Source organism: Nerophis ophidion, linkage group LG25 (genome assembly GCF_033978795.1).
Source record: "Nerophis ophidion isolate RoL-2023_Sa linkage group LG25, RoL_Noph_v1.0, whole genome shotgun sequence".
In the NCBI taxonomy this organism is placed as follows: Eukaryota; Metazoa; Chordata; class Actinopteri; order Syngnathiformes; family Syngnathidae; genus Nerophis; species Nerophis ophidion.
The window spans coordinates 14,553,721-14,578,606 of NC_084635.1; the positions used below are offsets into that span (position 1 = coordinate 14,553,721).

Here is a 24,886-nt window from a genome sequence, read left to right on the forward strand (position 1 = left end):
TAAACTGAGACACACTGACTTTGGCTCATTTTCTGTGTAGAACATATATCAGAATATATATTTAATGACTACACACCCCCCGCCTACACATTTCTATTACATATAAGATGTCCTGGTCCACTGGACCCGGGGCTAATAGAAGTGTTTTTGATTGATTGTTTGAAACTTTTATTATTAGATTGCACAGTACAGTACATATTCCGTACAATTGACCACTAAATGGTAACACCTGAATAAGTATTTCAACTTGTTTAGGTCAGGTCCACGTTAATCAATTCATGGTAAATTGGAAATTGATGTTCTGTGTACCACACACACACACACACACACACACACACACACACACACTAGGCCTAGACAGGGGGAGGACAGAGTGTAGGTAACCAGAACATCGAAGGGTCAAATGTGCGAGAAAATGAGAGCAGACAGTGTTGACAAACATTGTTGCAAACTTGTGTGGGAACCGCAGGTGCAGAAACCCAAAAGAAGAATCCCTCTGGGATGCAGAAAACTGGCAGAGAAATTTTCCATGCAACGTTCATATTGTTGTGACTCAGCCAGCGTTTGTGGGTCTGATGGACCCATTGCATTTTGTGGGTTTTAATGTCTCACAATAAAACACTTTTATGTTAAAATCCTGAACAGATGTTTACTGGGATAAGGTAAACATAATGCTTATAACAGGGTGGAAAGTTGCCGCCCTCCAGTCAGCCACGTATGAGAGGCAAACAGTCACCTATCATGTTAGAGCGTAGAGACAACATCACCCCTGCTTACCTATCAGAGGTACTGAGTCCGCAACTTTTATGTTAAAATACTGAACAGAATGGGATAAGGTAAACATCTGTTCAGTATTTTAACATAAAAGTGTTCGATTGTGAGGCATTAAAATCCACAAAATGCAACGGGTCCATCAGACCCACAAACGCTGGCTGAGTAACACAAATATAAACATTACGCAAGGGTTAATAAAATTGTCATCTGTTCACAAAATTCAAATGCAAAATTTACATTTACATAAATTCAGAGTTCAACAAATATTTAGCAATATTGTCACAAGTTAACCTCCATAATGGTGGAATCCCAACCAGATTATGGTTAAACAGTATTGTTACAAGCTGAAGGCGGATTACATCTACAATGAACCCAATATGAAGTATTGTTAAGCAGGAGTTACATTTCTGTCAGATTGAGTTTGTGACGAACTCCAAGATGCAGAGAAGGAGGCAGGCATTTTGCAGGTAAACATGATTTAATCTTTAAATACTAAAACAAGAACAAAACCAAAAGGGTACGAACAAAAAGCGCGCACGAGGCGGATAACAAAATTGGTTATGAACAAACAAACTTGGAAGCAGGGAACAAAAGACAATAAGCTACAAACCGCTACCCAATATAGCTTACCGCAACGCTGCATTGACACGACATGACACGACACGACAGGTAGCAACAACAATAATCCAGCACAGACTGGATGGGAAGGCAGGTTAAAATAGGTGTGGGCTGATTGACACCAGGTATGGCCAGGTGCCAATCAGCCACAGCTGAGGGGAAACAGCCATCAGGGAGAAACACAGGAAACAGACAAAATAAGAGCGCTGACAGGAAATACTACACACACAGAGGCAACAAAGACAAATGCAGAGGAAAAAACTCAAAACATAACCAAACTGTCAGGGACGAACCTGACAATTTCAAGGCCCCGGCAAATTGCAAAAAACTGCAAATAATGGATGCACTCAGAAAAGGCCCAACAAAATTCCCCATTTTAAAACACATTTATTAAGCCAATAATAGGCCTCCCAAAGTTATTCAGCCCGTTTTTAATTCCGTTTTACACATTTAATTAAAAAAAACCATCTGCGCCCCTGCTGTTACGTATACTAAGCAGCAAGCAACACACAAAAAATAAAAAAACATAAAACAAACCATAAAAAAAATGGAGGGAGAAAAAAGATGGACATTTTTTTTTTATCAGCTACAGATAAGAATATCAAAATGCTGGCGACAAAAAGTAACTAATTAAGTAAATTGTAATCCAACTTAGTTACTTTTAATATAAAGTCATCAGTAAAGTAGCTAAATTACTTTGGATGGGCATAATCAGTAATCAAATTACAAACCTCGTTTCCATATGAGTTGGGAAATTGTGTTAGATGTAAATATAAACGGAATACAATGAATTGCAAATCCTTTTCAACCCATATTCAGTTGAATATGCTACAAAGACAACATATTTGATGTTCAAACTGATAAACTTTTTTTTGTGTGTAAATAATCATTAACTTTAGAATTTCATGCCAGCAACATGTGACAAAGAAGTTGAGAAAGCTGGCAATAAATACTGATAAAGTTGAGGAATGCTCATCAAACACTTATTTGGAACATCCCACAGGTGGGCATGCTAATTGGGAACAGGTGGGTGCCATGATTGGGTATAAAAGCAGCTTCCATGAAATGCTAAGTAATTCACAAACAAGGATGGGGCGAGGGTCACCACTTTGTAAGCAAATTGTCGAAAAGTTTTAGAACAACAATTCTCAACGAGCTATTGCAAGGAATTTAGGGATTTTACCATCTACAGTCCGTAAAATTATCAAAAAGTTCAGAGAATCTGGAGAAATCGCTGCACGTAAGCGATGATATTTCGGACTTTTGATCTCTCAGGATCAAAAACCGACATCAGTGTGGAAAGGATATCACCACATGGTCGCTACATCTTTAAGTGCAAGTTAAAACTCTACTATGCAAAGCCAAACCCATTTATCAACAATATCCTGAAACGCCGCCGGCTTGGCTGGGCCCGAGCTCACCTAAGATGGACTGATGGAAAGTGGAAAAGTGTTCTGTGGTCTGACGAGTCCACATTTCAAATTATATTTGGAAACAGAGCACTTGGTGTCCTCCAGAACAAAGAGGAAAATAACCATTCGGATTGTTATAGGCGCAGAGTTCGAAATGATGGTATGGGGGTGTATTAGTGCCCAAGGCGTGGGTAACTTACACATCTGTGAAGGCACCATTAATGCTGAAAGGTCCATACAGGTTTTGGAGCAACATATGTTGTCATCCAAGCAACGTTATCATGTACGCCCCTGCTTATTTCAGCAAGACAAGAGTCACAACAGTGTGGCTTCGTAAAAAAAGAGTGCGGGTACTTTCCTGGCCCGCCTGCAGTCCAGACCTGTCTCCCATTAAAAATGTGTGGCGCATTATGAAGCGTAAAATACGACAGCGGAGACCCCGGACTGTTGAAGGACTGAAGCTCTACATAAAACAAGAATGGGAAAGAATTCCACTTTCGAAGCTTCAACAATTAGTTTCCTCAGTTCCCAAACGTTTATTGAGTGTTGCTAAAAGAAAAGCTGATGTAACATAGTGGTGAACATGTCCTTTCCCAACTACTTTGGCACGTGTTGCAGCCATGAATTTCTAAGTTAATTATTATTTGCAAAAAAAAAATAAAGTTTATGAGTTTGAACATCAAATATCTTGTCTTTGTAGTGCATTCAACTGAATATGGGTTGAAAAGGATTTGCAAATCATTGTATTCCGTTTATATTTACATCTAACACAATTTCCCAACTCACATGGAAACGGGGTTTGTACTTTTTCCAAGTAACTGTGGAAACACAGTTACTACTCACTCCAGATCCAACCATGACGACTTGCGTTATGGTTGCTGCTATTTCTCCGTCCGCGGGGCATGGATGGCATGCTCCAGGCAGGAAGATGGCGGGACATAATGCTTACAACACGGTGGAAAGTTGCCGCCCTCCAGTCAGCCACGTATGAGAGGCAAACAGTCACCTATCATGTGAGAGCGTAGAGACATTACCCCTGCTTACCTATTAGAGGTACTGAGTCCGATGTGGCCGGCATAATCTCCGCAACGATCAGCATGAAGACGGTCAGGGCGAGCAGTACTGTGATTCCTGAAGGGACGAAATCTTCATTAACACATCAAAACAAAAGAACAGCACAGTGTTTTTCATATAAAAACATGCATAAAAATTAAGGTTTAATTTCTCTCTGGCACTCATCAAGGGTGGACGCTCCCCTTTCCTCTCCCTTATATCTCCTGCTTGCTTCTTTGTTTTGTCTTGTCTTAACTTTCTTGTTGTCTCTTTTTGCACTGCTCTCCAAATCTAAACATTGGAACTATTTAACTGGCCTCAACAAAATTGACAAGATCTTGGGTTTGAGGGAACCTGCTGTCGTGACGAAGTGGTTGTTGCTGGACACACGACGGACTCTTGGGAGAAGAAGGAGGGACGCGTGCCTGGCGGCCCTTTTCTGTCGAGGACGTGAAGATACCTACCTATTCGGAATTATGACATCTGCTGATTGGAGTAAGCGTTGCTCTGGTTTGTCGACAAATTGGAAGTTGCTGGCAGTCTTCAAAGTACCCCAAAGCTGCCACAAATGATTGGAGGATGCGGGAAGATCTGCGGATTACATCGGACTGTCTACCCCGCAGTTTTGAGGACCAGTCGTAGACAATTTAGAGTGAAAAGCAAATTTTATTTTCACCCACATACAAAATCATTGTAACTTGGATTGTTTCCCTGGCTTCGAGACTCTCCAGAAGGACAGCGCAGCGAAGACACAACAAACTCCCTTTTTTATCTCTCATGGACACACACCTGTTGTTGTTGACTTTGGAATAGCGACTGCAATAGGTCAAGGCCGCGGAACGGAGACACACTACGGCATGGGCGTCAAACTCTGGCCCGCGAGCCAAATTTGGCCCGCCGTGTAATTTAATTCGGCCCTTGAGGCAATAATAAATTAACATTGGAGCTGGCCCGCTGGTATTATACATTGCTAATTTTCATGCTTGCCAACCCTCCCGATTTTTCCAGGAGAATCCCGAATTTCAGTGCCCCCCCCTGAAAATCTCCCGGGGCAACTATTCTCCCGAATTTCCACCTGGACAACAATATTGGGGGCGTGCCTTAAAGGTACTGCTTTTAGCATCCTCTACAACCTGTCGTCACGTCGGATTTTCCTCCATACAAACAGTGTGCCGGCCTAGTCACGTAATATATGCGGCTTCTACACACACACAAGTGAATGCAAACATACTTGGTCAACAGCCATACAGGTCACACTGAGGTTGGCCGTATAGACAACTTTAACACTGTTACACCACACTGTGAACCCACACCAAACAAGAATGACAAACACATTTCGGGAGAACATCCGCACCGTAACACAACATAAACACAACAGAACAAATACCCAGAAACCCTTGCAGCACTAATTCTTCCGGGACGCTACAATATACACCTCCGCTACCAACAAAACTCGATTTTGCATGTCACTATAAAGTTATATAAGCCTTGCTTGTTCAATATTCAATGCAAAACTTGTTTGGGTCCCTATTAAAATGTTAAGTTGTTCAACTTTGGCCCGCGGCTTTGTTCAGTTTAGAATTTTGGCCCACTCTGTATTTGAGTTTGACACCCCTGCACTACGGGCTTACACACACACACACAAAAATGTACGCCACACCCCCCCGCAACCCAACGCCCTCGACGCAAATCCCATAGGGGAGATGAACGGATGGTCAGCGCCTGAGAGCTGTGGCCTACCACCATGACCTTGAACTACCTTCCCTCTGTTGCTAGATATCTCGAAATGTATGTTGTAATATGTATATGTGCTTTGCTATGGAGGTTTTTTTTCCCACTCCAGACTGGGCCCCCTTAGGAACCCAGTCTGGATTGTATTTTTTTACTCATCCTTCCCCAGTGTTTAACCTTTTTCCCATCTTTTACGGGGCGCCTTATGGCGACCCATCAGCGTTCTTGTTCTGTAACCCTGTACACTGTTTGTTTGTCTAATCTTGAAAAGGTTTGTGCTGAAAACAAAGTTTTTTTGTACTTGTGCAATGACAATAAAGACGTATGCTATCCTATCTTATCCTATCCTTAACCCTCTGGGGGTTACTTACTTTAGCAGACATAGGGTACCGAAAACACAAAAAAGTACTCTGGGAGTTAAAAGTGTATACAACATATTAGGATTCATATTTATTTCTACTTTTTATGCTCACATCTCTCAAACAACTCTAGTCCTAAATAAGAATGGCAAACATGTAATTTTTTAGAATTGTATTTGGACCGTTTGATGTAATTATGTCAGTGTTTTGTTTTTTTTAATTGAAAGATTTGCATAAAATTATTTATTATCCATACAGTAGATATTAAAGGACTGAGGTACTCGGGTAAAGATCAGACCTAAGTAATACCTACTCAGTGGCTTAGTGGTTAGAGTGTCCACCCTGAGATCGGTAGGTTGTGAATTCGAACCCCGGCCGAGTCATACCAAAGACTATAAAAGTGGGAGTCATTACCTCCCTGCTTGGCACTCAGCATCAAGGGTTGGAATTGGGGGTTAAATCACCAAAAATTATTCCCGGGCGCGGCAACGCTGCTGCCCACTGCTCCCCTCACCTCCCAGGGGGTGATCAAGGGTGACGGGTCAAATGCAGATAATAATTTTGCCACACCAAGAATGTGTGTGACAATCATTGGTACTTTACAACGTATTTTGGTGCATCGTTACTGCCGCGAGCCCACATGGCTGCGGTAGAAGAGACCCCAAGATGCAGGAACCAGGAGAGTGATGATCAGGTAAGAGTCTTTTTAATACTCAAAACAGAGAAGGAAGCAGTCGTGCATGTAAGGTTCTTAACATAGTCATGAATCCGCGGGGCGAGGCAGGCATATATTGCAGCCTGATTGGCAAATGCAAGCAGGTGTACCGGGCTGACAATCAGGGACTGGTGAGGAAAATGATCGCTCAGGGAGAAAAGCAGGAAGGGGAACAAAAAACAAACACCAAACAAGGAACCACCACCAGAAGTGAAGTGACAGATTGTCACAGTTACATGCATACATACAAACCCCGTTTCCACATGAGTTGGGAAATTGTGTCCGATGTGAATTAAAACAGAATACAATGATTTGCAAATCCTTTTCAACACATATTTAATTGAATATGCTACAAAGACAACATATTTGATGTTCAAATTGATAAAAAAAAAAAATGTTGGAAATAATCATTGACTTTATAATTTGATGCCAGCAACACGTGAAAAAGAAGTCGGGAAAGGTATAAAAACAGCTTCCCAAAAAATGCTCAGTCTTTCACAAGAAAGTATGGAGCGAGGTACACCCCTTTGTCCACAACTGCGTGAGCAAATAGCCAAACAGTTTAAGAACAACATTTCTCAAAGTGCAATTGCAAGAAATGTAGGGATTTCAACATCTACGGTCCATAATATCATCAAAATGTTCAGAGAATCTGGAGAAATCACTCCACGTAAGCGGCATGGCCGGAAACCAACATTGAATGACCGTGACCTTCGATCCCTCAGACGGACGGCACTGTATCAAAAACCGACATCAATCTCTAAGGGATATCACCACATGGTCTCAGGAACACTTCAGAAAACCCCTGTCACTAAATACAGTTGGTCGCTACATATGTAAGTGCAAGTTAAAGCTCTATTATGCAAAGCGAAAGCCATTTATCAACAACATCCAGAAATGCCGACGGCTTCTCTGGGCCAAAGATCATCTAAGATGGACTGATCCAAAGTGTATAAGTGTGCTGTGGTCTGACGAGTCCACATTTCAAATTGTTTTTGGAAATATTCGTGTCATCCGGACCAAAGGGGAAGCGAACCATCCAGACTGTTATCGGCGCAAAGTTCAAAAGCCAGCATCTGTGATGGTATGGGGGTGTACTAGTGCCCAAGGCATGGGTAACTTACACATCTGTGAAGGCACCATTAATGCTGAAAGGTACATACAGGTTTTGGAACAACATATGCTGCCATCCAAGCGCTGTCTTTTTCATGGACACCCATGCTTATTTCAGCAAGACAATGCCATGCCACATTCAGCACGTGTTACAACAGCGTGGCTTCGTAAAAAAAAGAGTGAGGGTACTTTCTTGGCCCGCCTGCAGTCCAGACCTGTCTCCGAATCGAAAATGTGTGGCGCATTATGAAGCATAAAATACGACAGCGGAGACCCCGGACTGTTGAACGACTGAAGCTCTACATAAAACAAGAATGGGAAAGAATTCCAATTTCAAAGCTTCTACAATTAGTTTCCTCAGTTCCTAAATAGTTATTGAGTGTTGTTAAAAGAAAAGGTGATGTAACACAGTGGGGAACATGCCCTTTCCCAACTACTTTGGCACATGTTGCAGCCATGAAATTCTAAGTTAAATATTATTTGCAAAAGAAAAATAAAGTTTATGAGTTTGAACATCAAATATCTTGTCTTTGTAGTGCATTCAATTGAATATGGGTTGAAAATGATTTGCAAATCATTGTATTCCGTTTATATTTACATCTAACACAATTTCCCAACTCATATGGAAACAGGGTTTGTATATTATCATTTGGTGCAGCCGGGCCGGAGCAGAAAGGGATAGAAAGAGAAAAAAAAGGAAGACAGAAGGGGAAATTGTGGGGATAAGAGGGGGATTAGACATTGAGACAAAACAGCAAACACAACAATAACAACAACAACAACAATAGAACAACACTAGCACATACGATATGTACAAATGATGGTAAAAGTGATTGCAAAGAAACAGTTAGCGAAATAAATAATAATATAGAAATGACAATGAGCATTTTTACACTACAACTGCAGCAGTACAAATACCAATAGAAAAAGAGCTATTGATCATGAACAATACACATAATTTACCTCTATTATCAACAATACAGTTGTTCAAATGCAACAATACATATACATAATGATAACGAGAGATAAAAAAAAAGGAATACCGAAAAATGGAGGGGAAGAGAGAAAGGCAACCTATACTAATCTTGTAGATTGTTATAGTAACAATGGGTTAAGCTTTGTCAGTATGCCTTGTGCCACCCAGTTTCCCCTAGGGCAACAATGTTAATATATGTTTGATGAAACATGAAAAAATTATGTTTTGCAATTCATCATTGCCCAGGCCGTCAGTGATGTCCGACTTTAAAGATAACACAAACGGTGTCAAGACTTGGACTATAACTTGGAGATAGTTTGTTTTTCCAACGCAAAGGATAGTTGGCACAAGCGAGATGTGAATGTGAGTACATTTTAACTTATTACTAACACAAAGAAACTACAAAAAGGCAAACAAATGGCGCACACAAGGGCGGAGAACAAACTTGACTAATGAAAAACAAAACACTAGCATAAAGGCTACAAACTATAATCATGAAAAAACAAAAACATTTGCACTGTGGCATGAATAACAAAACGTACGTGGCGTGGACAAAATGAACAGCATGGTGTTTGGCATGAAAGGAGTTGAGGGATATAATAATAATAATAATAATAATAATAATAATAATAATAATAATGGATTAGATTTATATCGCGCTTTTCTATTGTTAGATACTCAAAGCGCTCACAGAGAAGTGGGAACCCATCATTCATTCACACCTGGTGGTGGTAAGCTACATCAGTAGCCACAGCTCCCCTGGGGTAGACTGACGGAAGCGTGGCTGCCAGTTTGCGCCTACGGCCCCTCCGACCTCCACCAATCATTCATTCATCATTCATTCACCGGTGTGAGGGGCACCGGGGGCAAAGGGTGAAGTGTCCTGCCCAAGGACACAACGGCAGCGACTTTGATGTCCATAGGTGGGAAGCGAACCTGCAACCCTCAGGTTTCTGGCACGGCCGCTCTACCCACTACGCCATGCCACCCCTAATGTGGGTGAAGTTGCCAGGCCGACTACCTGGTAATTATGGCATCAATAATAACTGTGATCATTGCAAACAGGTGTGAGGGCTGATGACAGGGGCGTGACATGAGGGCCAGGTGAAAATTAATGAGTTGTCATGGTAGAAACACAAACCAGGAAGTGCAAAACAGGAACTGAGTGTCCAAAAAACAAAACAAAACATCATTTCCTGGGCGTGACAAACAGGAGAATAGGGCCCTTATTGCACTGCACTTGAGTCTTGCGGATACACGGACTAATTAATCTCTCTCTAAATTCACATAATCGTTGCATTTTAAGAAATAAACGGGTGTGCTTGGCAGGCCTTTCAACAATAGTGTGTAGATATTGTCTGCCATTTTTACATAAATCTAGTTAGCGAGGTGGATAGTTTTGAAGATTGATATGTGAAATACTTTTTGTCTGAGGACAGTGGGATGAAGTTTATGGCTGCTGTCAGAGAAATACATCATTGTATCGTCAGTGGTACAATAGCTTGTCACTGTGTCATAGCATTCATACGTTTGACAGTTGACTTGTAGTTTGGCAGCTATGCGGTTTCTGTCAGTCTCTTTATTACGCAGTCTTTCTAAAGCTTAAAGGCCTACTGAAACCCACTACTACCGACCACGCAGTCTGATAGTTTATATATCAATGATGAAATATTAACATTGCAACACATGCCAATACGGGCGGGATAATTTACTAGATTGCAATTTTAAATTTTGTGCGAATTATCCTGCTGAAAACGTCGCTGTATTATGACGCTTATGATGACGTGTGCGCGTGACGTCACGGATTGTAGCGGACATTTTGATCCAGCACCGATCACAGCTATAAGTCGTCTGCTTTAATCGCATAATTACACAGTATTCTGGACGATTGTGTTGCTGAATCTTTTGCAATTTGAAAAATTAACAACGGAGACGTCAAAGAAGAAAGACGTAGGTAGGAAGCGGTGTATTGCGGCTGCCTTTAGCAACACAAACACAGCCGGTGTTTCTTTGTTTACATTCCCGAAAGATGACGGTGACGCTTTACTATGGAACAGAGCGGTCAAGCGAACATGGTTCCCTACCACATGTCAACCAGCCGGTTTTGGTGAGAAAATGGTGGTATTAAGTCGGCTCTTACCGTAGACATGAGCGGAGAGCTTGCGTCGTTCCTTCTGCAGCTGCGGACTCTCTTGCCTCTTCCCACTGGCTGCCCCCAACCGTCAGATGCTTACACCGTGGAGGAGGGGGAAAAAATAAAATCTCAGCCCGGCTGCCTTGCCTCGTCGAGATACGTGGCTTCCCTCGGAGACACTGGCGGTCACCACACCCCTCCGACTTTCAGGTACGACCATATAATCTCACTAAAACACTAGTAACACAATAAGCAGATAAGGGATTTTCCAGAATTATTCTAGTAAATGTGTCTAATAACATCTGAATCACTCCCACTGCCCTCGTCTTTTTTTTTTTTTTTTTCCTAGTCCTTCACTCTCACTTTCCTCATCCACAAATCTTTCATCCTCGCTCAAATTAATGGGGAAATTGTCACTTTCTCGGTCCGAATAGCTCTTGCTGCTGGTGGCTATGATTGTAAACAATGTGAGGATGTGAGGAGCCCTACAACCCGTGATGTCACGCGCACACCTTCCTGTAAAGGCAAGGCTTTTTTATTAGCGACCAAAAGTTGCGAACTTTATCGTCGATGTTCTCAACTAAATCCTTTCAGCAAAAATATGGCCATATCGCAAAATGATCAAGTATGACACATAGAATGGACCTGCTTTCCCTGTTTAAATAAGAAAATCTCATTTCAGTAGGCCTTTAATGTTCATTTTAGTGTCTATAATTTTAAGGCAATGCTCAATTGTTCTGTCTTAGAAAGATACAACTTATCTTGTTGCATTTGGAATAATTAGGGTCTTCATTATTCTGGCTGCAGTTCTTATTCTGGACCTTCCATGTCTCAAATGAAACACAAAGTGAAATCATATTTTTGTAATTTGTATTGAGACACCAATCCACTGCGTGTCTCTCAGTGAACAGATCTGATACATCAATTTGTCACATGCAACGGTCACAACATGATCTCATTACTTCGTGCCTGCCAGATCCGAACCCTCCATCATGTCATATTCATGTGTCAACAGCTTGCTTTTTGGTCTCAGGCCCCCTCTATTCCCACTGCATGGGTCTTACAGGTCAAGGCATCTCTACTCATCTTACAGAAGCAGAGCATGTGGTTTTTGCTGCCCTAGCAGCCTACATTCAGTTTGTCTCTGACACATATCAGAAAGAGATAAACAATTATTTCCCGAACCTATCTTTGTGTATAGTATAGACCAGTATTTCCCCGGTTAAGATAACACCTTAAACGAATAATTATTTAGCCTATTGTATTTCCTTGAATAGCCGCCGGGGCGCTAATTAATTTAAAACCTCTTCTCATTCCTGCGCTTAATCAAGGCATGCGGTAAAAGTAAGCAGGTGCTAATAATTTTAAAACCTCTTCTCACCCCTGTGCTTACTAATGGCATGCAGTAAAAAATTGAGTGTGATAAAAAATAAGAATGTATAAGAAATTATTCTGCGGCCGCGGCCCAGAAGTTGGGGACCACTGCTCTACAACATGTCATCGCGCCCACCTTTACACCATGCTATCTGCGTGCCAGCCGGACGCATGCATTTCGCTGCTTCTCATACGAGATTGCAATGAATACTTGGTCAACAGCCATACCGTTTACACTGATGGTTGTGATATAAACAACTTTAACACTCTTACTAACATGCGCCACACTCTGTGAACCCACACCAAACACATTTCTGGAGAACATCGGCTCTGTAACACATTATAAACGCAACATAACACTTACCCAGAATGCCATGCATCCATGACTCTTGGCTATATTTTACACGCGCCCCCAACCCCACCCACCTCAACCGACGCACGGAGAGGGGCCGGGGGGCGGGGGGGCTTGGTGCTAGCGGGGTGTATAATATAGCCAAGAGTCATGGATGCAAAGGATTCTGGGTAATTGTTGTATTGCATTTATGTTGTGTTACTGTGAGGATGTTCTCCCAAAATGTGTTTGTCATTCTTGTTTGGTGTGGCTTCACAGCGTTGCGCATATTAGTAAGAGTGTTAAAATTGTTTGTATCACAACCATTAGTGTACTCTGTATCACCCAGTATGCCTTGCAGTCGTGTGCGTGTGTCTATGGAAACTACACACAACATATTGCTGGACTGGCATGTAGATTGTACATGTTGTAAAAGGCGTCAAAGGCAAAGGTTTCAGAGCACGCCCTATTAATTATTAACTGTGTGACTACCGGCAGACATTTTTGAGAATGTTCACGTCTCCTATTGTCTTCTTCGCTTTGTGACACGGGTCCAAAATAGCTCTTTGAACTACAAACGTTTCCGATCCCTAAACCACGTGTATCAAATATTTCCAAATGGTTCAACCGCCACCCGCCCGAATCTATTTAAAATCTATTTTTTCGTCATGTCACCCGCCCGACCCGCAGTTTATCCGCGGACTCCGCGGATGAGACCGCAAACCGCGCATCTCTCGTCCAGAGTATATAAAGTCACCAAAAACATATGGATAATGACAGTAAAGGCAAAATAGTGAGGAGTGTCCTGACCAGTTATCTACATCCCTAGATTGATTCATGCAACATTTTCTTTATCACATTTTTTACTTTCACGTGTCCATTAAATATTTGATACATTTATGATGGCTCAGGTGTGATTCACTACAATAGGACCCCACAGCACACTGAATTCCAGTTCATTGAAATACCACAAAAGTAGATATTGTTCAGATAAGTTACATTTAATTTAATAACTTGCACACAAAGCAACACTGGAAGTGACTATAACGTGCACATCTATAACGTGGGGCGGTATAGCTCGGTTGGTAGAGCGGCCGTGCCAGCAACTTGAGGGTTCCAGGTTCGATCCCCACTTCTACTGTGCTTGCTGGTTACAAAAAACAACAACAACACTTACCTTTCACTATTTGAGTAACCTTTGTTCTGCCATTTGCGTATTGGCAAGAGTCACTTGCCGTCAGGTGCCCAACACCATGTAAACCGTTGGCCTATCAAAAAGCAACCCCAAAACGCTATAGCCAATATTCACCAGGATATGGCAACAGACAACATAGAATAAATCTATTACAGACGGTGTCGCCATGGCTGTAACTTCCTCGTTCTTCTGCTTTGTCTCCTTGTGTGTGCAGTTTTTTATTAAAACCCGTAGATGTTGTAACGTGATTGGGCAGGCAAGCTGTTTATATAGTGGGAAAGCGGACGTGAAAACAGGGAGGAGAAAACTTCTTCCGGAAGGTTTTCGGGAGAGGTGCTGAATTTCGGGAGTCTCCCGGAAAATCCGGGAGGGTTGGCAAGTATGACCTTGGATAACCTTGGCCGGCTTAGTGTAGAAGGGGCCTTAATCTCACAGGAAGGGAACATACAAACCATTCACACTAACATTCACACCTACGAGCAATGTAGTCCCCAATTATAACCTAACATTGAAATAACTACGGGTCTGAATTTCAATATAATCATTCTGTCCTACAAAGAATGTTGTTGACATGAAAATGTAAAGCACTACTACCAAGTGAGATCTTCTCTCCCGAGTCCGCAGGCAGCAGGAAGACAAGCAACGCCAGCATGGAGATCAGGATACAGGGGATCAGCAGGTTGAGTCCATAAAAGAGGGTCCGTCTGCGCATCACTATGGTGTACTTGACGTTGGGATATGGCTCCGGGCAGCACGGATAGATTTGGTCTTCCCTCTTTACTGTAACCTCTGTGACGGCACACAAAACACAAGTCTTGTAAAATGTACTCAAATAGGGTAGACATCATTTATGTGCATATGGAATGACAGTGTTGGCGTTGTTCATACGGCCCCCATTAGTGTGACATGTTTACTAAGTATGGACGTCATTCCCTTGCGTATAGAGTGTGTTCGAAATGAACATGATCATTAAAATTGGCTATGATCATACAGAGTACGAGACCATTAATAATCCGTCCAACGCGACAGTAAGTTTCTTTTTTTTTTTTTTGAGTCGTCAGCTTGTAGCGTTCCTCTGTCTCCGACTCCCTCGTCGTCATGGGACATCAGTGCGTGTCTGTTATGATTTTGCTTACTAGCTTCGATGGCCCGTCTTATCTTGTCTCTTATTGGCCAGTGCATAATCACCCTGACCTTAACCAATTGTGACTCATCTTATGAACGCCAACCAATCACCATGGATTTTCTACGTATGTATGGATGTTCTCAATCATCCAGGTCATTGGATTTTCTCCATATGTCTTTGGGCCTGGATTTGCAGTTCATTTTCTCTCTTTGTAGCTTGTAGCTTTGATGTCAACTACGTGGCTACATGAGTCGAAAAGTAGCTAAGTTACAGGAAAAGCTACTTGCAAAAAACATAGCTCAGACATCTCTTAGAGTCCCTACGGAACTGAAGAGCAGGGACCAAACCAGGCGGGTTGTAGTGGTGCCGTGACCCGAATGAGAGTGAGGTTTAGGGCGGTTAGTTTAGCAGAGGCCAGCGATTGTGGCTGGGCTATGTGCACGTTAGTAAACCTCAGTCCCTGATGACCTCAAGAGCAGGACTTGCTATCGGGTTGATAGCAGTGTGAATGTCATCTCATTTACTGACTGGTGACGTAGCATTGGAGATCTCTGCATGGGGGTTCTGTCTGTTTTCCAGGGATACTTTCGACATTTAGCGGGGACCGAGGGTCAAACTAACAACCGACAACTACACTACCAACCTGGCATTTAGGGTAAACAGGTGATGCTAAAATGTATATTTTTTTTATCGGGCTTTAGATATTTAGAGATTCTCATGTCTTAAGCTGTGAGCACATCTCTTCAGAGTTTCTTCAAATTTAAAGGGGAACATTATCACAATTTCAGAAGGGTTAAAACCAATAAAAATCAGTTCCCAGTGGCTTATTTTATTTTTTGAAGTTTTTTTCAAAATTTTACCCATCATGGAATATCCCGTAAAAAGGCTTTAAAGTGCCTGATTTTCGCTATCTGTATATCCACCCCCCCATTTTCCTGTGACGTCACTGCGTGACGTCAATACAAACAAACATGGCAGATAGAACAGAAAGATATGGCGACATTAGCTCGGATTCAGACTCGGATTTCAGCGGTTTAAGAGAGTCAACAGATTACTGATGTATTGAAACGGATGGTTGGAGTGTGGAGGCAGATAGCGAAAATGAAATTTAAAAAAAAACTGAAGCTATTGAGCCATATCACGACAGACAAACGCAACGGGGACGAATTTGACGATCGCCTTCTAACCAACGATTGCATCTTTTGACCACTGGAGAAACTTAAATCCGTTGATTGGTAAGTGTTTGTTTGTCATTAAATGTGGGTGGAGGGAAAGGTTGGAGTCAAATATAGCTACAAATGTACATACAGCTAGCCTAAATAGCATGTTAGCATCGATTAGCTGGCAGTCATGCCGTGACTAAATATGTCTGGTTAGCACATAAGTCAATAACATCAACAAAACTCACCTTTATGATTTCGTTGACTTTATCGTTGGAAATGCATTTGCTTTGAGTGTCGCAGGATATTCACACATTTCTGTGCCATCTATCGTAGCATAGCTGTCGTTGGTAAAATGTGCAGAACAAACGAGGGACTTTCGCATCTTTTGACCACTGGTGTACTTGAATCCGTCGATTGGTATGTGTTTGTTTGGCATTAAATGTGGGTGGAGGGAAAGGTTGGATGCAAATATAGCTACAAATGAGGCAAAATGATGCTATATGTACATACAGCTAGCCTAAACAGCATGTTAGCATCGATTAGCATGCCGTGACCATTGATATGTCTGATTAGCACACTCCACGTAAGTCAACTTGAAACCTTCTTTGTTCGTGTTGTTACACCTACGGACAACACACCGACGAGGCATGATGTCTCCAAGGTACGGAAAACAGTCAAAAAAACGGAAAATAACAGCTGATTTGACTTGGTGTGTGTAATGTGTTTGAGAAAATGGCGGAGTGCTTCCCGTTGTAACGTCACGGGTGAAAGGTCATTGCTCCGACAGCGAACAATTGAAAGGTGTTTCAATCGCCAAATTCACCCTTTTAGAGTTCGGAAATCGGTTAAAACAACATGTGGTCTTTTTTCTGCAACATCAAGGTATTTATTGACGCTTATGTAGCCGAGTGTCCTGGGTTCGCATAATTTGGGTACTGATAAAATAAAATAATAAAAGGGAGTCATGAGAGCAGGTCCGGTCTCCACCACTTTATTGTTCCCTTCTTTACACCTATCTCCATACCCATCTATCACCTTCTTCAACAACCCGCCTTTATATAGACCTCTTACGTCACAGCCTTACGGCAACACTGGAGGGACACCCTGAACTGTTTGTTACATACGTCCCCCCCTCAATTAGAAACGTCCCCGTTTCATCACAAACAAAATAGGTAACAAACAAGGGGAAATAGAACAGAGAAAAGAAAAAAAAAATTCAAAATTCACAATAAATCAACAATATATTTTTTTACACCGTATTGCATAGGCTAACACACTGGCCCCTCAAAACATGCAAAAACTCCCAGATGCGAAGGATGTCACTCCAATCGCCCCATTTGTAAGATAGTTCAATTATGTGGAGGAGGTCGCCCCCAGCGAGATGGTCCGATGGTGCGCAGGAGGTTACCCCTGTCACCCCCTGCGAGATAGTCCGATTGTGCGCAGGAGGTCGCTCCAGTGACCCCCTGCAAGATAGTCCGTTTGTGAGATAGTTCGTTTATGACGCTCCATCATGCCATCCGACTTGGGGTTATAGGCAGTGGTGCACGTCCTTTTTTTTTCAAGCAACATACAGAGTCTAATTGAAGGGGAAACACCCTGGGGCCCCCACGGCCCCCCTGGGAACCTCCGGGCCACATCCGTCCATGACCACCCTCCGGGTGGGCCGACAAACCTGGGACCCGCCCACGGGGACGTTAAGGGCACCGACGGGTCCGACACGCTCTGTACTTCTCACGCCACCGTCGGCTGTCTCTCGGCACGAAGGGCCAGCAGCAAGACCGCGGGAACGCCTCCGCAACCAGCCGGGCCACGCCCGCAGCAAACACCTCCACGCTCTCCCCCGGAGCACGCACACTCGCCGACAGGTTGGCCCCGAACCGGTCCATTGTCTTTGTTTAAAAGCTGCTCCCAGTCTCCCACGTGACGAGTTGGGAGGATCCGAAAATCCTCACCAGCTCCTGGTTGCAGTCGGCTCCCTCCGTCGGTGAAAGGAGCGGTTACACAAAAAAAGTCCACTTTCGACATCCATGCCGTGTGAGTGTCCGTCAAACAGCGCCTCCGGGCTTAAAAAGAGTCGTGGTCACCACACCACGTGTCCGCAAAATGGCCGGGAAGCTTCGCAGCTAACTGGAAACTCACGTGTCCCGTGTAAAACTTTCTTCTTTTTTTTTCAACACAGCAGTTAAAATAATCCCACCGCTGCCACCAATGTAGCCGAGTGTCCTGGGTTCGCATAATTTGGGTACTGATAAAATAAAATAATAAAAGGGAGTCATGAGAGCAGGTCCGGTCTCCACCACTTTATTGTTCCCTTCTTTACACCTATCTCCATACCCATCTATCACCTTCTTCAACAACCCGCCTTTATATAGACCTCTTACGTCACAGCCTTACGGCAACACTGGAGGGACACCCTGAACTGTTTGTTACACTTATATAGGTCTGGTGATAATGTTCCCCTTTTAAAGAACTAACCCTTTCTTTTTGCCATTTTATTTTGAAGTCATTCTTACCAACAAGGTCCCACTCTCCATTGGTGACGTAGCCACTTATGTCTGCCTCCGACATGGTCAAGTTGACAGACCAGCCATCGTAAGTCCAGGAACCAAATTTGAGGTCACATTTCTGGATGTCAAAGGGGAACCAGCGGACATCGATGTAGCAGGTGCTCTTGAAGATCGCTGATTGGGAGACAAATAGGAGACAGGAAGGAGAAAAGGAGAAGTATGACAGACTATCTTCAGGATAAAGGAAGCAGTGTGACACCTGAAAAAATATTATGCCCCTAAAATACGCTGCAAGGGATGTTTACTTTGACAACATTAAAAGCTCCTGCGCGGTCAATGGTATTGACAGTAAAAAAAAAAAAAATCTAATAAAGTAAAAGCAGTCGATAATCCTTCAGAAGGCAAGCAAACCCTAACTCCAATTTGTAGTGAAGAAAAATATGAACATGTGGACGTCAGGTAGGTGACGCGTGGAATTGATTGAAATATAAGGCGAACAAATGGAGGTACGATTTGCGATTTGATGACAAACAATGAGTTGAAAGAATAATTTAGGACACATATATTACAGTATGTGTGCGTGGGTTCCCTCCGGGTACTCCGGCTTCCTCCCACCTCCAAAGACATGCACCTGGGGATAGGTTGATTGGCAACACTAAATTGGCCCTAGTGTGTGAATGTGAGTGTGAATGTTGTCTGTCTATCTGTGTTGGCCCTGCGATGAGGTGGCGACTTGTCCAGGATGTACCCCGCCTTCCGCCCGATTGTAGCTGAGATAGGCGCCAGCGCCCCCCGCGACCCCGAAAGGGAATAAGCGGTAGAAAAATGGATGGATGGATAAATATACATATACACTCTATAGATATATACATGTATATATGTGTGTGTATATATCTATATATACATACTATTTACACACATACACATACATTTACATATATACACACACATACACATTCATAGCTATAAATATGTACACACACATATATACCTCTAAATGAATAAATATAAATATACTGTGTGTATATATATATATATATATATATATATATATATATATATATATATATATATATACAAACCCCGTTTCCATATGAATTGGGAAATTGTGTTGGATGTAAATATAAACGGAATACAATGATTTGCAAATCCTTTTCAACCCATATTCAGTTGAATGCACTACAAAGACAATATATTTTTTTATTTGCAAATATTAATTAACTTAGAATTTCTTGGCTGCAACACGTGCCAAAGTAGTTGGGAAGGGATATGTTCACCACTGTGTTACATCACCTTTTCTTTTAAAAACACTGAAACGTTTTGTGAACTGAGGAAACTAATTATTGAAGGTTTGAAAGTGGAATTATTTCCCGTTCTTGTTTTATGTAGAGCTTTAGTTGTTCAACAGTCCGGGGTCTCCGCTGTCGTATTTTACGCTTCATAATGCGCCATAAGCGGTAGAAAATGGATGGATGGATAATGCGCCACACATTTTCGATGGGGGACAGGTCTGGACTGCAGGCGGGCCAGGAAAGTACCCGCAGTCTTGTACTATGAAACCACGCTGTTGTAACACGTGGTGAATGTGTCTTGGCATTGTCTTGCTGAAATAAGCAGGGCTATCCATGATAACGTTGCTTGGATGACAACATATGTTGCTCCAAAACCTGTAAGGACCATTCAGCATTAATGGTGCCTTCACAGATGTGTAAGTTACCCATGCCTTGGGCACTAATACACCCCCATACCATCACAGATGCTGGCTTTTCAACTTTGCTCCTATAACAATCCGAATGGTTATTTTACTCTTTGTTCTGGAGGACACCACATCCACAGTTTCCAAATAAAATTTGAAATGTGGACTCGTTAGACCACAAAACACTTTTCCACTTTGCATCAGTCCATCTTAGATGAGCTTGGGCCCAGCGAAGCCAGCTGCGTTCCTTGGTGTTGTTGATAAATGGGTTTTGCTTTGCATAGCAGAGTTTTAACTTGCACTTACAGATGTGGCAACCAACTGCAGTTGCTGACACTGGTTTTATGAAGTGTTCCTGAGCCCATGTGGTGATATCCTTTACACACTGATGTCGGTTTTTTTGATGCAGTACTGCCTGAGGGATCAAAGGTCACTGGCATTCAATGTTTGTTTTCGGGGTTGCCGCTGACATGCAGTGATTTCTCCAGATTGTCTGTACCTTTTAATATTACGGACCGTAGTCGGTAAAATCCCTAAATTCCTTGCAATTGCTCGTTGAGAAATGTTGTTCTTAAACAGTTGTTTGTTCACAAAGTGTTGACCCTCGCCCCAACCTTGTTTGTGAATGACTGAACATTTCAATCATGGCACCCACCTGTTCCCAACTAGCCTATTCACCTGTGGGGTGTTCCATATACGTGTCTGATGAGCATTCCTCAACTTCCTCAGTCTTTTTTTGCCACTTGTGCCAGCTTTTTGGAAACATGTTGAAGCCAGCAAATTCCAAATGAACTAATATTTTGCAAAAAATCAAGTTTACTAGTTAAAAGTTAAAGTAAAAGTTAAAGTACCAATGATTGTCACACACCCGCTAGGTGTGGTGAAATTTGTCCTCTGCATTTGATCCATCCCCTTGTTCCACCCCCTGGCAAGTGAGGGGAGCAGTGTGCAGCACCGGTGCCGTGCCCGGGAATCATTTTATGGTGATTTAATCCCCAATTTCAACCCTTGATGCTGAGTGCCGAGCAGGGAGGTAATGGGTCCTATTTTTTTATAGTCTTTGGTATGCCTCGGCCAGGATTTGAACTCCCAACCTACCAATCTCAGGGCGGGGTATCTTGTCTTTGCAGTCTATTCAATCGAATATATGTTGAAAAGGATTTGCAAATCATTGTATTCTGTTTTTATTAACAATTTACACAACATGCCAACTTCACTGGTGTTGAGTTTTGCACTACGGTAGCCGTAATGTTCCGGGTTGCATTTGGCTGTGGGTTTGTCGCTTACCAAAGTCGTATTAAAACATTTTGACACTTTTTTGAGCACCTTGTGTAATGTTCTATTTTCTCAATGAAACTTTAACGTTTTGGTGTTGCTTGCTCACCGGTGCATGCTGGCGTCATTTATTGAACATTATTCAACTTGCAATCCACATTTATCTCTTATGCATGACTGCCATCTACTGTTCACACTTATCATTACGCCGTGTACCAGATAAAATTGCTTGGAACTCGGCAAGCACAACCAGAATTATTCTGTACATTAGGCGCACCGGGTTATAAGGCGCACTGTTGATTTTTGAGCAAATGAAAGGATTTTAAGAGGGTTTGAAAAATACGCTATTTTCAAAAATATTCTATTAACTTATTTATTAGCTTATGAATGAACATGTCTTGATGTAAATTATAAATCTGTACATATTAACATCCGTTTATATTATGCAATCCAACATTAACACATGTAAGAGGGGTGTGTACTATGGCTATGAGTTGTTGTTTTTTTCCCTTGGCCTCAGTCAGCACCCCCTCTCCAGGGCCCAGGCTAAGACCGATTTTTTTATTTTATTTTAATCTTCTATTTTTTCTCTCCCCCCCCTTGTTTACCTGTATCTCATCTTTTTTTGTAAGGGGCGCTGGAAGCCGGCAGACCCGTCAGCGATCCTGTTCTGTCTCCCTTTAATGTTTGTCTGATCTTGAATGGGATTGTGCTGAAAATTGTAATTTTCCTGAAGGAACTCTCCTGACGGAATAAATAAAGTACTATCTAATCTAATCTAATTACAAATCTGACAGAAAAAAGCATCAATCAATGCAGATAGCATGATGAACACCAAAAATATTGAAAAATGTTTACCTGGAGGTAGGTAAATACAGTCTCCCGAGGAGCGCACCAAAATATTGGTATGGAAGGTGGCATCAAATCGTTCATCTGCACTGTGGGCGACATGGAATCATGATCAGAATGATGAACAATGGTTGGTGACCCATCCAAATACAGTCAGGACTTGGACTATGGGATAGTTTATTTTTCCGACGCAAAGGAAAGTTGGCACGAGCGAGACGTGAATGTAAGTACAGACAGTATTTATTTTTAAACACTATAACAAACAAAAGGCAAACTAAAAGCGCGCACAATAGCGGTACAAAACTAGACTGAGAAAACAAACAAAGCACAAAGGCAGAACTAAACAAACCAAAAACTTACGTGGCATGGACAGAATGATTTAACAGCATGGCTTGGCATGAAGGCAGTTGAGGTATAAAGTCGCCAGGCTGACTTCCTGGCAACTTCCGGTTTAAATAATAGCTATGATGAGTGCAAACAGGTGTGAGACATGAGGACAGGGGCGTGACTTGAGGACAAAGTGAAAATTAATGAGTTGCTATGGTAATAAGACAAACAAGGAAGTGCTGGAACAGGAACTGATTGTCCAAAAAATAAAACCACACATGACAAAAACAAAACATGATCCCATAGACGTGACAAATACACACTGATAGTGGGTAATGCTAGGACACAATGTTGAACCCGACTACGATATGGGGAGTTACCATTCTATTTGTATCGCGCTCAGGTCATTCCTGCATATACATTGATAGTGACATCATATATTATTTTCGGGTCTCCCCATGTCTAGCATTAAAAGATTACAGTTGGTACAAAATGCGGCTGCTAGACTTTTGACAAGAACAAGAAAGTTTGATCATATTACGCCTGTACTGGCTCACCTGCACTGGCTTCCTGTGCACTTAAAATGTGACTTTAAGGTTCTATTAATTACGTATAAAATACTACACGGTCTAGCTCCATCCTATCTTGCCGATTGTATTGTACCATATGTCCCGGCAAGAAATCTGCGTTCAAAAGACTCCTGCTTATTAGTGATTCCTAGAGCCCAAAAAAGTCTGCGGGCTGTAGAGCGTTTTCCGTTCGGGCTCCAGTAGTCTGGAATGCCCTCCCGGTAACAGTTCGAGATGCTACCTCAGTAGAAGCATTTAAGTCTCACCTTAAAACTCATCTGTATACTCTAGCCTTTAAATAGACCTCCTTTTTAGACTAGTTGATCTGCCGCTTCTTTTCTTTCTCCTATGTCCCCCCCTCCCTTGTGGAGGGGGTCCGGTCCGATGACCATGGATGAAGTACTGGCTGTCCAGAGTCGAGACCCAGGATGGACCGCTCGTCGGGACCCAGGATGGACCGCTCGCCTGTATCGGTTGGGGACATCTCTACACTGCTGATCCGCCTCCGCTTGAGATGGTCTCCTGTGGACGGGACTCTCGCTGCTGTCTTGGATCCGCTTGAACTGAACTCTCGCGGCTGTGTTGGAGCCACTATGGATTGAACTTTCACAGTATTATGTTAGACCCGCTCGACATCCATTGCTTTTGGTCCCCTAGGGGGGGGGGGGGGGGGGGGGGGGGTTGCCCACATCTGAGGTCCTCTCCAAGGTTTCTCATAGTCAGCATTGTCACTGGCGTCCCACTGGATGTGAATTCTCCTTGCCCACTGGGTGTGAGTTTCCCTTGCCCTTTTGTGGGTTCTTCCGAGGATGTTGTAGTCGTAATGATTTGTGCAGTCCTTTGAGACATTTGTGATTTGGGGCTATATAAATAAACATTGATTGATTGATTGATTGACATATTTTGCTCCCCCTCTCTGAAATGTTAAGAACATGATTGATTTATTTATCCGACCAACACAACTGTGTGAGTTACATTTCTTATTTCTTATAGGCTCCCTTTTTCTTTTTATTCCTGTCACAAACTATTCCATCTCTTCGCCTACATCAGCTACACTATATTGCCAAAAGTATTTGGCCACTCTACCAAATGATCAGAATCAGGTGTCCTATTCCAGTGTTTTTCAACCTTTTTTGAGCCAAGGCACATTGTTTTGCGTTGAAAAAATCCGGAGACACACCACCAGCAGAAATCATTAAAAAACAAAAGTCAGTTGATAGTAAAAAGTCATTGTCGCAATTGTTGGATATTACTTTAAACCACAACCAAGCATGCATCAATGTAGCTCTTGTCTCAAAGTAGGTGTATACTCTCACGACCTGTCACATCACGCTGTGACTTATTTGGAGTGGTTTGGTGCTTTCCTGTGTGTAGTGTTTAAGTTCTTGTCTTGCGCTCCTATTTTGGTGGCGTTTTCTCTTTTTTGGGTATTTTCCTATTGCAGTTTCATGTCTTCCTTTGAGCGATATTTCCCTAATATACTTTGTTTTAGCAATCAAAAATAATTCTGTTGTTTTTATCCTTCTTTGTGGGGACATTGTTGATTGTCATGTCATGTACGGATGTACTTTGTGGACGCCGTCTGC

General features: G+C 42.4%; 1 protein-coding gene across 1 annotated transcript in view; it reads right to left on the minus strand.

The window, feature by feature from the left end:
- The window catches only part of LOC133543128 (neuronal acetylcholine receptor subunit alpha-7-like), a 58,813-nt gene that overhangs the window by 4,190 nt on the left and 29,737 nt on the right, over positions 1–24,886 (minus strand). The window contains exons 5-8 of the mRNA XM_061887592.1: positions 22,414–22,493; positions 18,591–18,758; positions 14,380–14,574; positions 3,849–3,935 (exon numbers count right to left, since the gene is read on the minus strand). Coding sequence (XP_061743576.1) covers positions 3,849–3,935; positions 14,380–14,574; positions 18,591–18,758; positions 22,414–22,493 — 530 coding nt within the window. The remainder of the gene's footprint in view (positions 1–3,848; positions 3,936–14,379; positions 14,575–18,590; positions 18,759–22,413; positions 22,494–24,886) is intronic.